General features: G+C 36.0%; 1 protein-coding gene across 1 annotated transcript in view; it reads left to right on the top strand.

Annotated features, from left to right (window-relative positions):
* The window catches only part of tmtops2.L (tmtops2 L homeolog), a 101273-nt gene that overhangs the window by 59406 nt on the left and 26025 nt on the right, over positions 1-15842 (top strand). Inside the window, exon 3 of the mRNA XM_018247055.2 lies at positions 13820-14145. Within this exon, the coding sequence (XP_018102544.1) occupies positions 13820-14145 (326 nt within the window). The remainder of the gene's footprint in view (positions 1-13819; positions 14146-15842) is intronic.

Here is a 15842-nt window from a genome sequence, read left to right as displayed (position 1 = left end):
ATATATGGAGCAGCCATCAGCACACATTTACAAAAGGAAACCATGTTGTTGAGTACTATGGAAGTTATCGCTTATATTGCTTACATAAAGAACAATGACAGCAAATTCATTCCTGCTCCAGTTTACATTTCACCCAGTCCATTACATTATGGGTAATTCTTTTTTAAAACCTCTCCTTGCTGTGCCATTTAATGGGCTGCATCACACAGCACTTTGTAGATTAGAAACAAGTACTGTGATGCATTGTATTATGTTGCATGAACATCCTCCAAATGACAGTGCTGTATAGAATAAGTTGGATATATTGGATACTGGTGTGATATACACAGAATAGGGTGAGGTATGGCAGTGGTAGCATGATGATTTGGGGCTGCTTTTCATCAGCGGGATATGGTCACCTTGCTATGTTTTTCATACACTAGTGATGTGTGGGCAGGCGTGGGCTGAGGGAGGGCGAGTTAGGGTCGGATGTGGGTCGCGAAAATCCCAACCTGCATATCACATTCATACACCTCTTGATAATATTTAGGGATGCACAGAATCCACTATTTTGGATTCGGCCAAACCCCCCGAATCCTTCTCGAAAGATTCGGCTGAATACAGACCCATATGCAAATTAGGGTTGGGAAGGGGAAAACATTTTTAACTTCCTTGTTTTGTGACAAAAAGTCATGCGATTTCCTTCCCTGCCCCTAATTTGCATATGCAAATTAGGATTTGGATTCGCTGGGCAGAAGGATTCGGGCAAATCCGAATCCTGCTGAAAAAGACCGAATCCTGTCCGAATCCTGGATTCGGTGCATCCCTAATAATATTGTCCCCCTAATGGAGATGAACACTTGAAAGTGAGAAAGGCAGCGCTGTGCAGGAGGAGGAGGAGGGTTATGTAATAAAAGGCACTAAGGGCCATATTTATTAAAGAGTGAAGTTATAGATAATTACAGTCTACTAGAGTGACATTCCACCACTCTCCATTCATTTCCATGGGAATTTTAATAGAGTATTTACCAATGGGTGAAAGTGAAAGTTCATCCTTTCATAAATATGCCTTTCAATAGAAATTAATGGAGAGTGGCGTAATTTCACTCTAGTAGACTGTAATGATCTCTAACTTCACTCATTGATAAATATGCCCCTAAATTTGCCCAGGGGCAGTAACCTTTAGCAACCAATCAGAAGGTAGCATTTACCGGTCACCTGTTTAATTCATATTGGTTGTCATGGGTTACTGCTCCTGGGCAAAATGAGTGCCTTATATTACATATGGGGGGGGGAAGAGTTTAAACAATTTATCCACATGTATGGGATTTTCAGTCTTCCCAAATGACATAGCGCTGAATTAGTAACCATGCCCAATCAGTAAAAGTGGATTTCTAAACAGCATATGTTTAAACTTCCGTTGTCACAATTGTGAAGTTTAAGTTGCCCTTACTTCCACTCATTTGGTGATGTCATCCACTAATACATTTAGCCCGATCAATGCACCAATGTGGTGGGGTCTTCAAACCTGCCTAGTAGATATCCTGATGATTTTCAGCCAAATGTTGGCTGGGTGACTTGTCGGAAAGGCCCGCGTACACTTGAATATTTCCATTTTTGCCAAGCTACAGACAAAATTGATTTGGTTCTCATACCCGGCCAATAGATATCTAGCTCATTGTCATGCAAATTTTGATTGGCCAGCCTGTTGGGAGGCCCCCATACACTGCCAAAAAACTGATACCAGCACTAAGTGGTTTGTATGGTCATCTTTAGTTTTTGTTGAGAATGGGTCTTATAAGTGTATATTAACACTGCCCTTCATCAGTGATTTCTAAACATTTTCCCCATCTGTACATTCTTGATGGTTATCTTAGAAATGCAATATCTGTTTCTAAATCCTGAGGCAGTTTTTCTTCATTTGGTGTATGCTGCCATGATTTTTTCCATAGCTTGACACGTTTACACTTTTTCAACATTTTGCTTCTGCGGCTGTTGCTCCTGCTGTTCATTCTAAAAATCAGGTCTGATCTATGTTGCTATGGAAACACTTATACTACATTTTTTTCTATAATCTTTTATAAGAAAGTCAAAAAGGTATAAAGCATTTATAGTATAGTATAGTGATTCTGAGCTTTCTGGATAAAGTGTTTCTGTAAAACAAATTCCATACCTGGATAATACAGGTATGGGACCTGTTGTCCAGAATGCTCAGGACCTGGGTTTTCCGGATAACAGATATTTCTGTAATTTGGATCTTCCTTAAGTTTACTATAAAACCATTTAAACATTAAATAAACGCAATAAACCCAATAGGCTGGTTTTGCTTCCAATGAGGATTAATTATATCTTAGTTGAACTACTATAGAAAACATTATTGTAGAGAAAAAGTAATAAATTTTAAAAAGCTTGGATTAAATGGAGTATAAGGAAGATGGCCTTTCTGTAATTCTAAGCTTTCTGGATAGCAGGCTTCTGGATAACAAATCCCATATCTGTAATGTTTTTTTTTAGTCATCAGTAATTCCCTAGATCACCAGTGCATAATATGATCATTAGGCCTTACATTCAAGTTACTCTACTGCTGCAAATAAGGATTTTAGTCCTTTTTAGCAATGGATTTTCATCAAAACAAAACACTTGTTGGATAAAATATATGCGATAAACATACAATTAAGAGGTTGCAAGGGAGGATTCTCAATAAAAGGTTAAAGACAAGAGGCCTAAATTGTGAAGCCGAGCACAGCATCCAAAGTGGATACTTCGACCATCGAATTGGCTACTTCGACCTTCGACTTCGAATCGAACTAAAAATCGTTCGACTTTTCGACCATTCGATAGTCGAAGTCCTGTCTCTTTAAAAAGGAAGGTCCCCATAGGCTTTCCTAGCTTTTTTTTAACGAAGGAAAATCGTTTGATCGATGGATTAAAATCCTTCGAAATGATCGATTTTTCCTTCGATTGTACAAACAAAGGAAATGCAGTGAATCCTTCGACTTCGATATTCGAAGTCGAAGGATTTTACTTTGACGGTCGAATATCGAGGGTTAATAAACCCTCGATATTCGACCCTAAGTAAATGTGCCCCATAGTGTTAACTGCATTAGTCAGTGCAGGATCCAATAGAGACAGGGCTGGGATGCTTGTTCAGGTGCTGCTCTACAGCCAGATTTTAAATCTGCTGCTCATTGCTTTGTACAGCACACAGGGGGTGTGCTTGCGTTGTGAATGACCCCTAAGAGGTCAGCCTTGTCCCAGATGTTATTAATAATTATAACTTAGGCTCAATTGATGATTGGTTGCCATATCACTTCTCAAAAATTTTAGTTAACAACAGCTTCTTTAGTAGGTAGCAAGAGAACTGCTAGCAATCCAATAACTTCTTAATGAAAATATACAACAAATTAGCCGTTATCTTTTTACTAGTAAATAATTTAATATAAACCCTCAAAGGTGTTGATGCTGTAATATATAAGACTGAAACTTCAGAGGAACGCGAGGCAGGAAAAAAATGATTGTTTTGACAGAATGTATAGATTGAGAATAGTAGGAGGTCTGTGATTGTTCCATAGCGAGACACAGCCAAAGATTTATAAATGCAGGGTCTGTTAATAAAAACCAATGCAGCAAGCTGATCTTGAGGCTAAAACAGTATCATGTTTGATACCAAATTGATGTGTTTTAAAGTTAAGAAAAAACTAATTTAAAATAAGTCTTTATTTATCTTTATTAATCTTATGTGGTTCTGCAAACTAGGGAAAACTGGTAGTAATAGCACATAATAATCTAAATATTATAATCTGCTAAATAATCTTCCCTAAATAACCACTGTGACCTAAAATATGCAAGTTGTTAAACATTTTACATTAATTTGCTCCATTGACCAGATGCATTCATCTTCATCTCAAAACCCTGATTTTTGTTAGCAGTAACCTGAAGCAATATACTGATATATTAAGCAGAACTTTTTAATATATCCTTTATCATTTTTGTCGTGGTCAGATCTTATTTATTTAAAGAACAAAGGCACAGATTACATGTTATGAGCATGACAGCTGGAGCATGACTGCAGTATAATTTGAATCCAGTGATGCAAAAGAACATACACATTACAGTTTGACTTCACTTGCTCAGCTGTAAAAGTTGAGATCATATTTTTCTTTGGTGCATGAATTTGCAGCTTGCGCATGATTTATTGTGTGCTGAGAAAGGCACTTACGAAACAGAGATACAGGGGCACATTTACTTAATTAGCCCTCGATATTCGACCATCAAAGTAAAATCCTTCGACTTCGAATATCGAAGTCGAAGGATTTACCGCATTTACTTCGATCGAACGATTAAATCCTTCGAATAGAACGAGTCAAAGGATTTTAATCCATCGATCGAACGATTTTCCTTCGATCAGAAATTGCTTAGAAAGCTTATGGGGAAGGTCCCCATAGGCTAACATTGGTGCTCGGTAGGTTTCAGGTGGCGAAGTAGGTAGTCAAAGTTTTTTTTTAAGAGACAGTACTTCGACTATCGAATGGTCAAATAGTCTAACGATTTTTTGTTTGAATCCTTTCGATTCGAAGTCGTAGTCGAAGTAGCCAATTTGATGATCGAAATTCAAAGTTTTTTTTCATTCTAATCCTTCACTCGAGCTTAATAAATGTGCCCCACAGTGTAAGGAAAGTAATTAAAATCGAATTTATTACAGGTGTCCTTTGAAGTCTTTTGTTTATGTGACATTTTGTAAGGTGTTTTAGATTAAATGTTTTTTTTAAAAAAAAGTATATATTTATATATATGAACATTCATTCCTACATTTTCTTAATAATTATTATAACTTTATGCCATTAGCCAATTAACCATTTGGCTGCTTTCACTGAAAGGAATGCGCAGTTTTAGCAGGTTACTTATCAAAGGTCAAATACAGTATGTGAGATTTTTTATACCTTGTATGAACTTGAAAGTTTGCTTATTTATGAAAGAACTCGAATGTAAAAACTCGACTAAAAGCAGTCATGGAAAAACACTTGAATTTATTGAGTTATAGGTAAAAAACATGAATTCCTCAAATTTATCGAGTTTTCAAGAGAAAACCACTATAAAAAACACAAAAATCATTAAGGCAAAAAACACTACATTTGAATTTTTAGTGAAACTACCCTCAAAAGACTCAAATTTTTTGGAAAAACAAAACTCAACCTTTAATAAACCCCTTAAAGTATATATATATCTTTTTTTTAAACAGAAAGGGATGTTTTTTAAGATGTGTTGCCACATAATTTTTGTTTTGTGTGGGAAAAGACAACTCAACCTTTAATAAATAACCCCCTAAAAAGTATATATATCTTTTTTTTTAAACAGAAAGGGACGTTATTTAAGCTGTGTTGCCACATGTCATTTTTGTGTTTTGTGTGGATGTTTTTTGAATTAGGGGGTTATTTATGAAGCTCCGAATTATCTCAGTATTTCTAAGATAAAAATCTGAGCAACTCCAAATTCCCAAATGGACCCTATTGATCATTCAAAAAATAGATTTGGACTTTTTCTAAAAACCCCTACATTTTTGGAGTTTTTGGAGTTTTTGGCCCAAAATCATTGGATATCATTATGACAGCAGCACAAACACTGGGACCTTCCACATTGACTAATAAATGACCATCGGATTTTAATAAATCCCGAAAAAATTTGGATTTTTTTTTTTAAAATTTGGATTCGGAGCTTAATAACAACCCCTTAATGTGAGACTGTTTGTTTTAAATTTGCATTGCTTGTCTTTCTATTCAGGGACTATATTATTCATCCTGTGGCATTCTGACCAATTCTTCATTATTAGAAGCAGTGAGATTGCAAACCCAAGTAGCAGATTCTTTTTTGCTCACTGAGCAAATAAAAACATATAGAGTGGTTGAAGTTTAACTTAAAATGTCATTATTTCCATTTTACTAAAAGTTTAACATTAAGATTAATTGTTTCCTTGAATTCATACGGGGTTATTTACTAAAACTCTAATTAACCTCAGTTTTTTATGAAAACATAGTCGTCCAAACTCCCTTCAACGAATTGAACTCATTTCAACAAACTCAAGCGTCAATTCTTATCGTATGATTGACGCTCCAAAAACTAAATTTTATTATATTTTTGCTGTGAAAACGTAGACATTGAATTATCATATATATTGAATTATCCAGCGTAGATCACAATGTCAAGAAGCAACTTCAGGGATATTTGCCATTCTACATGACCTCGACAGGTTTGAGGTGGCATATTTTTGCATATGGATTTTATGGGGTATTATACATCTCTAAAAATTTACGTTTTTATTTTTCCACAAAAAATTGAGTTTTCCCCCTAAAAACCTAGACCAGAAAAAAACGACGTTTAATAAATGGGCCCCCTAGAGTTGTCCAGTAGCCAGACAATGCACAATGTACTCCATACTTCAGACCGGTTGTGGTTCAGAGTATTTACATCCCCCTTTATCAGTGGTGGAATAACACCTAGCACACGGATGATGATATTGCCGAATTGTTCATTACGAAGACTAGTGAATCAGCTGAAGATGGCATCCGTGAACTCTGATGCCTGCATCTATGAACTCCATTGCAATCAATCAAACATAAGACAAATGTAGTCTTATGTTTGTCATGAAACATCTGCGCTCTCTAAACTGGCTTTTAGTTTTAGCACATATGTGTTGTTTTTTTATGAAGCATGAAAAGATCCAGTGTTTGCAGTTAATGTGCCACAACATGTACATTTCATAGAATATACAGGCTGACAAGAATGTCAGCTCCTATGAAATTTAAATAGCATGACCTTTTAACAATACCTGGTTTAGAAAAAAAAATGGGCAATTATTTAGAACCTGGAAGTAAATGTGAAATATGTTATTTTTAATCAATAAACACCATATGCAGAATTTGAACAGCATGAGCCATTGGATATAGGTTAATGGTAATGTTGAGTTTGCCGATCCAAGATGCCTGGTTCTTCAATATGAATGCCAGTTAAAAGAGGAAGTCATGTCTCAGTTTAAAAAATATTTACAAAATGATGCTTTTGTTTAAAGGAATTCTTCAGTATAAAAATAAAAACTGGGTAAACAGGCTGTGCAAAATAAAAAATGTATTCAATACAGTTAATTAGGCAAAAATGTAATCTGTGAAGGCTGAAGTGACCAGATGCCTAACATAATAGCCAGAACACTACTTCCTGCTCTTTTGGTTTCCACTGATTGATTACCAGGCAGTAACCAATCAGTGATTGGAGGGGGCACATGGGTCATAACTGTTGCTTTTGAATCTGACCAGCATGCTTAGGATCAATTGCAAACTCACTGAACAGTTATTTCCCATGTGACCCCCTTCAAGTCACTGACTAACTCAGAGTTAGAGCAAACAGCCCCAAAAAAAGAAAATCCGTATTTTTTTCATAAGAACTAATATCTCTATATGAAGACTTTTTCCTGGCTAATTATTGGCAGGTACAGTATTTGCGTGTGGCAGGCATAGCAAAGATTATTCCATTCTCTGTGTATTTTAATTCATCTCTAATATACAAATTGTATTATGCTTCTATATATGTATTTATATATTTATATTTAAGGATCAGCCATATCAGTATATTAGAGACTAAATAAATACATTTTGGTTAGTATGTGATGAAACGAGTAAACGATATAAACATTCACAAAAGTAAGGATAACAACTCACATTTCACAATATAACAATAATGTTAATTGGGCCTTTTACAGACAGTAACAATTTTCTATTTAAAAGCAAATGACAAAACAAACTGTCTGAGTCAGACTTGGGGGCACATTTACCTAGGGTTGAATATCGAGGGTTAATTAACCCTCGATATTCGACCGTCGAAGTAAAATCCTTAGACTTCGAATATCGAAGTCAAAGGATTTACTGTTATTCCTATAATCGAACGATCGAAGGAATAATCGTTCGATCGAATGATTAAATCCTTCGAATCGAATGATTAAAAGTATTTTAATCCATCGATCGAAGGATATTCCTTCGATCAGAAAATTGTTAGGAAGCCTATGGGGACCTTCCCCATAGGCTAACATTGGCCTCGGTAGGTTTTAGGTGGCAAACTAGGGGGTTGAAGAATTTTTTAAAGAGACAGTACTTCGACTATCGAATAGTCGAATAGCCGAACGATTTTTAGTTCAAATCGTTCGATTCGAAGTCGAAGGTCGTAGTCGAAGGTCGAAGTAGCCCATTCGATGGTCGATACATGATATCAGATCATCCGCTTAACGCGTTTCATGGCTTCTCGCCACTTCATCAGAAGCGTTCACGAATGGAAACTCTAGGAGACCCTGTATCCACCATGAGGCTCTGAATGAAAAGGGGAACTTAAGCCTCAGAGTCCCTACAAATCTAAAAAAGGCAGCACAGTTCTGGAAAAACATTCTTTGGACAGATGAAAACAAGATCAACCTCTACCAGAATGATGGCAAGAAAAAAGTATGGAGAAGGCGTGGAACAGCTCATAATCCAAAGCATACCACATCATCTATAAAACATGGCAGAGGCAGTGTGATGGCTTGGTGTGCATGGCTGCCAGTGGCACTGGGACACTAGTGTTTATCCATGATGTGACACAGGACAGAAGCAGCCAAATGAATTCTGAGGTGTTCAGAGACACTGTCTGCTCAAATCCAGCTAAATGCAGTCAAATTGATTGGGAGGCGTTTCATAATACAGATGGACAATGATCCAAAACATACAGCCAAAGCAACCCAGGAGTTTATTAGAGCAAAGAAGTGGAATATTCTTGAATGGCCAAGTCAGTCACCTGATCTGAACCCAATTGAGCATGTGATTCACTTGTTGAAGACTAAACTGCGGACGGAAAGTCCCACAAACAAACAGCAACTGAAAGCCGCTGCAGTAAAGGCCTGGCAGAGAATTAAAAAGGAGGAAACCCAGAATCTGGTGATGTCCATGAGTTCAAGACTTCAGGCTGTCATTGCCAGCAAAGGGGTTTCAAACAAGTATTAGAAACAAGTAAACATTTTATTTTCAGTTTTTTAATTTGTCCAATTACTTTTGAGCCCCTAAAATAAAGTGATTGTGTTAGAAAAAGGCTTTAGTTCCTCACATTTTTTATGCAATCTTTTTGTTCAACCCACTGAATTAAAGCTAAAAGTCTTCAGTTCAACTGCATCTGAGTTGTTTCATTTAAAATTCATTGTGGTAAAGTACAGAACCAAAACTAGAAAAAAAAGTTGTCAGTCCAAATATTTATATGGACCTAACTTTATATATGCAGGTATGGGACCTGTTATCCAGAATGCTTAGGATCTGGGATTTTCAGGATAACATATCTTTCCATAATTTGGATCTTGATACCTGAAGTATATTAGAAGTTGATGTAAACATTAAATAAACCCAATAGGCTGGTTTTGCTTCCAATAAGGATTAACTATAACTCAGTTTGGATCAAGTACAAGGTACTGTTTTATTGTAGAGAAAAAGTAATCATTTTTAAATAGAAAATGGAGTCTGTGGCAGATGGCCTTTCTTAATTCGGAGCTTTCTGGATACTGGATTTCAGGAAAACAAATCCCATACCTGTATAATACAGGTATGGGATCTGTTATCCAGAATGCTCTGGACCTAGAGTTTTCCAGATAACAGATCTTTCTTTAATTTGGATCTTTCTTAAGTCTACTAAAAAATCATTTAAATATTAAATAAACCTAATAGGCTGTTTTTGAGTCCAATAATGATTAAATATATCTTAGTTTGGATCAAATACTACAGGGAGTATTATTACAGAGAAAGGGAAATCATTTGAATTATCAGGAGAAAATGGAGTCTATGGGAGACGGCCTTTCTGTAATTCAGAATTACAGAGTTTTGAATTTCAAATTCCAACCATAAGTGGATCTAAATGCATGTATAAGACCTATTATCCAGAATTGTCAGGAAATCATTTAACCATTAAATAAACCCAATAGGATTGTTCTATCTCCAGTAAGGTTTTATTATATTTTAGTTGGTATCAAGCACAAGGCACTGTTTTATTGTTACATCGGAAAATCAAATAATTTGTAAAAATGTGAATTATTTGTTAAAAATGGAGTTTGTAGAAGATGACCTTCAGGTAATTTGGAGCTTTCTGGATAACCTATCTCATACCTGTATAGCAAAAACACTGCATTCTCATATACTAATTGATATTACTTCCTTCTGTGCCATTTACCATTGTGTACTAGTGGGTAAGGTGCTGCCTGGAGCATTATGGTTATAGGCATAGAGTACAGCACAGGAGTAACGTGAGACTGTATAAACCTTTTCCTTCAAGAATGATGGCTCCCATATAGCAGGCATACTACAAAACCCATATCTGTTAATGTGGGTGACAAACTATATTTCTGCTCTATATTTGTAAATCATCACAATATTGAATTCTTACTATGGTCCTCAAAGAGGGCTAAAACTGGATATCAAACATAGCTTCTCTGGGCTGGGACCACACAAGCTACATTGTAAGAATAATTAATTCTGTAAATTCTATTCTATTTTGATTCTATGAAAAGTACACTAGATATCTTTCAGCACTTTTATAATTAATATGATAATTTCTCAGCATGAGAGAAATAATTCAAATTAGTTTTATGCGGCCAAAATGGAAACCTTGCAACATTTATTAAACCTCCTTCATCAAATTATCTTTAAACTTAAAAGAATCAAATTTGCCATATCTAAAGACACAAAGTTTATCAAAATGTTATCAATAAAGAGTTCTGCTGACATAGAAGCCACTGAATACCCTCTGCTCTGATAATAAATCACCATATATCTTATAATTATGCCTGTTTTTTAAGAGATAGCGCAAGTTGACTCTTGCAGTGACAGAGAAGAAAATATACTGCGAATATTAAAGATTATGTAAAATAGAACGAAAATATAATTAAATGTGCAAAGAATGCACCAGGACTAGCACCAATATAGCATCAATTAACATAACACATTATACAATTAAAAGCAAACATTTGAATTGGAGCTATGGTATCTTTGTGCCTTTTATAACATTCCCCATAGGAATGTATCTATTTCACCAACTGATAATTGGTTTACAAGTAGAAGTAAGGGGTATCTAACTTTGCTCTGGTCTACTGACACGCTAAAAGTGGCCATACACAGGTGAATTTTGTGCCAGTACATCCCTTGATACTGAGTCAGCAGCTTATCTGCCTGTGTATGGGGCCCTCCTACAGGCCTGTCAGACCAGTATCTGGATAAAAATAAACCAGACATCAAACAATAAAAATCCTGTAGGGGTGAAGACTGCATGAAACATAGAAATTGTTTGGCCATATGTGGTGTTTATACAAATGACCTGTAGGTGTCACTGTGTCCAAGAATTGCGCTGTGCATTCATAGTACTTTCTATACTGCTATAAAAGGGGAGGTTCACCTTTAAAAGAACTTTTAGTATGTTATAGAATGGCCAATTCTAATGCAACTTTTAAGTTGGTCTGCATTATTTAATTTTTATAGTTTAACCCTTTAAGTGCCAGCAGAAGTTCTATTTGCACTCAGTGCCAGACATTTTTTGAACATTTTGTGCTATCTCATTTTAAAGGCAATTCCTGTGAGGGATTTTAAGTTTACCTAGGAAAACTATACATTGTTTTTTTTCAGGAGAGCTCTGAATATCAATAAAAAGTAATTTTTCACAATATAGGGATTTATACCAGAAAAATCTTTTATTTTATGCACAAAAATTCAACTGATTTGGAAAGCCTCAAGTGTCGTGAAAGTGCCAATTTCAGATATGTATAGATTTCTGACATCTATAGATCAAAAACTCCCAGCAGTAAATTACTGAATTTCAAAGCACTTAGAATATGGCATACTTTGGATCCCAGTTAATGGTTAATACCTGTAAATCCTGGAACAGTTTGAAAAGTACAGATTCTGTCAAGTCCAAAATGGGTAACCGTGTCTTTCTACTCCTAATTACCAAACATCAAAGGATTTCTGAACTATGTTGTTTGTATAAAAATGTATATGTATGAAAATTTGCCTCAAAATGCAAGATACGATGCAAGTTTGTATCTCCCACATAGAATTATATACCAAGAAAAAACATCCTAAATATGAATGCCAGGGGTCCACTGAACAGTCTGATACATATTGTGCATAGAATTAAGAAAGAAAAAAAAAATAAGTTGACCCCAAAAACCATATATTTTTGGAAAGTACACATTCAGATGAATATAAAATGGGTAACCATGACTTTCTACTCCAATCTCCCGAGTCGCGATTCTTTCCCAAAATTGTCAGTTTTGATGAAATACCTGAAAATTGCTTCAAAGCTTCCACTTTCTAGCCTCTTATTTCACCTCATAGCATTAAGTACCAAGAGAAAACATCCTAAATATGAACGCTAGGGGTCCATTGAACAGTTTGATGGCCATTGCACACAGGATTAGTAATCATCTAGCATTTAGAGACCGCAAAATGAATATAGTGCATACAAATTGTCCCACAAGTCACTTCAGCTACTGAATAATCATCACATTTACTGCATTTTGTGTGGGTTAAAAACACAAAAAAAAAGTTGACTCCTCCAACCATATATTTTTTTCAAAGTAAACATTCAGATGAACGATATGGATAAAAGCTGCTCAGTCCCCTAACCTTTTACTTTATACAGGGTGCTAATCAACACCATTTAATTAATTATATCCTTTGACATCATACTTAGATAGCGCTCACCCTGTAGAAACTGTGACCTGAGTGTAGAAAATCCCAGGTCCCACACTTTAGCATAGACCAACTTTAAATTGAAAGCTTAAATTGGGAAAAGCACTCACCCGATGTATCGAGTGGTCCGGATGCATAGCCCTGAACCCGTAGAAGGAGGTGTCTGTGCAAATTGTTGAGAAAATCGGCAAGCACTCCAGACTCCATGATGAATGAATCCAAAATGGGTAACCATGTCTTTCTACTCCAAATTACTAAGTCACAATGCCTTCCCAAAATTGTTAGTTTTGATGAAATAGCTGAACATTGCCTCAAAGCTTCCAATTTCTAGCGTCTTATCTCCCACAAAACATTAGGCAGCAAGAGAAACCTAAATATGAATGTCAGGGGTCCACTGAACAGTTTGATGCCCAATATGCATATATTTACCAAATGGGTAAATATATCTTTCTACTGCAAACTACCAAACTGCAGAGTCATGATAAACATAGCATTTTTATGAAACTTCTGAAAATGGCAATAAAGCTTATATCTTACTCCATTATATGCCCCCACATTAAGTAGTAACATATTAGCATAAAACGTCCTAAATTTGAACGCCAGCGTTCTACTGAATACTTTGATGCGCAATATGCAGAATTTACTTAATTAGTTAGCATACAGTGGCACCCAAATGAAAATAATGCATGTGAAGTTTTATGTCTGACACTGGTGGCTGCAATGTAAGTACCCCGTATGTTTATTATGCACCATAATAGTATGGACACTCTACAAAACTTTATATTTTTGGAAAGTACATGACTTTCAACAAAATACCATTGCAAAGCTATGCAATGTTTGAAATGAAATGTTTGAAAACGGCCACAAAGCTTGCATTTTACCCTAGTGTATGTCCCACATTTTGAAAAATATCAGCATAAATCTTCCTAAATATGAATGCCAAGGTTTTACTGTACAGACGGGTGTATATGGTAAACATAGATTACACACAAATATTGACATAGTAGGTAAAATCAAATCATATATATTCTGTAACTTCATTTTGATGTTGCGTACCAAGTTATATAAATACAATATGTTAATAATAAATGTTTGTTTTCTTTCAGGAATTGTATCACTCATATCGCTGGCTATCCTGTCTTATGAGCGTTACAGCACTCTAACCTTGTACAACAAAGGAGGTCCTAATTTTAAAAAAGCCCTGCTTGCTGTGGGTAGTTCCTGGTTATATTCCTTAGTGTGGACAGCCCCACCCCTTCTTGGATGGAGTAGTTATGGAAGGGAAGGAGCTGGAACAAGCTGTTCTGTGCGCTGGACCTCTGAATCTGTTGAGTCAGTCTCCTACATCATTTGTCTTTTCATTTTCTGCCTGGCATTGCCTGTGTTTGTAATGCTTTACTGCTATGGAAGACTTTTGTATGCTGTGAAGCAGGTAAGCGTTAGTCTTCTTTTATTTTTTTAAGTGTTGAACCAAGAAACCAAAAAGAAAAACTTACCCAAATAACTTGTTTAAAAGCATTTATAAAAAATACTGCATACATAGCTGTTTCACCAGATGACTAAAAGCTGTCTATTCTACCATTATTGACAAAATGAGTACTTAGTAAGTAGTACCACCAGAATTTTGATGTACCAAATGCCTAGATAATTGAATGTATTTTTAACCTGCCTTTCAAAGCTTCAGGGATGTGCCTTTCATGTGGAATAAGTCAGGAAATTCGAATTCCAAGAAAGTAGGCTGGCAGAAAAATTGAACTCCACAAAAAGAGTGTACATTGGACTAGGTTTTGTTTTTGATAGAAGCAGGTACCCATGTAAGCCACAAATAGATGCATGGGTTGGATGAGCCCTAATTACATATACCATTTGCCATATATATGTGGTCAGTGCTAATACATGGTATTAGGTACTAACAGTGGCCATACACTTTATAATAATGATCTTTCCTGCAACCATGGGTTCCATGGTTTTCTATACTAACATTAAGAGCTAAACTGTCAGATATACATGTAAAATAAATAAGAATTCTACCTGTATTTAATGATTCAGCATTAAATTTTGACCAATTGGCACCCAATTAAAATTATATGCCTTGACTGATCAACGAGTCACCCAATATCCAAGTCTTTTGCCAATATTGGTCATCTCATCTCCCACCATTTACGCACAAAATATTGTATGAAACATCGTAAGACCAGTAAGTGCTATATGTTGTGTATCTGATTTCTACCATGAAACCATGCCTGCTGAAAAATTTTGCTCATCACTACTAATAAAACATTTCTTTGATTATTGTAGTTTCTGTCAGAACCTAAATGTACCTGTTTGTCAAGGTGGGATGTTAACATATTAAAGATTATGGACAGCTGAACGGCCTTGTGTAGAGAAAACCCTTCATAAGTGGGAATGGCAAAGCAACAAAATGTATTGTGTTCTTCCCAATCAGTAATAGACCAAAATCCATTCCAAAATAAATGAAGACATCCTACCAGCATCTGAATATTGGGAAATAACTCACACACATTTGATTCCTGATAGTCATAACAAAATAAAACGTGTTGCTGTTGTGTAAATGCTGAATATCTTTTGGGTTTTGAGGATACCGTAAACCAAAATGTGGCCCCGTGTGGATAACTTTAGTCGATTGACTACAGCTACATCTGACAATTTGATCATAAATTTTTTAAAATAATTTTAGCATATCAATGCAGATTATAAGGAGCCCCATTCTACTGTTGTATTATATCTCTACGTGTCCCTGAAACCCACTTCCACTGAGGTACCACAATCGCTTTTTTCTGCTTTATACAGTGGCAGGCAAAGCTGGCCAGAGCTCTAGGCAACCCAGCGGGTAACCTCACCCCCCCCCCCCCGTGTGTGAATGTGGTGGGAGATGGCCAAAAGATGGATCCTACAAAGGACTTAAGTGCTTAGACTAAGGGTATGCAGAAAGAAGAGGTGCATGCGTATCACCCCCACCATTGGCCTGAGGCACGTGTCTCTTTTGCCTACACCTATTTCCGGCCCTGGCTTTATAAATTCATCAGGTTTTTTCTATTCTGTTACAAATTACATCTAATACTATCTATAGAGGTAGGCAAACTGACAGCTCTTTTATTTTAGATGGAA

The sequence above is a fragment of the Xenopus laevis genome, chromosome 2L (genome assembly GCF_017654675.1).
Source record: "Xenopus laevis strain J_2021 chromosome 2L, Xenopus_laevis_v10.1, whole genome shotgun sequence".
Taxonomy (NCBI): Eukaryota; Metazoa; Chordata; class Amphibia; order Anura; family Pipidae; genus Xenopus; species Xenopus laevis.
This window is presented reverse-complemented; position numbering and strand designations above follow the sequence as displayed.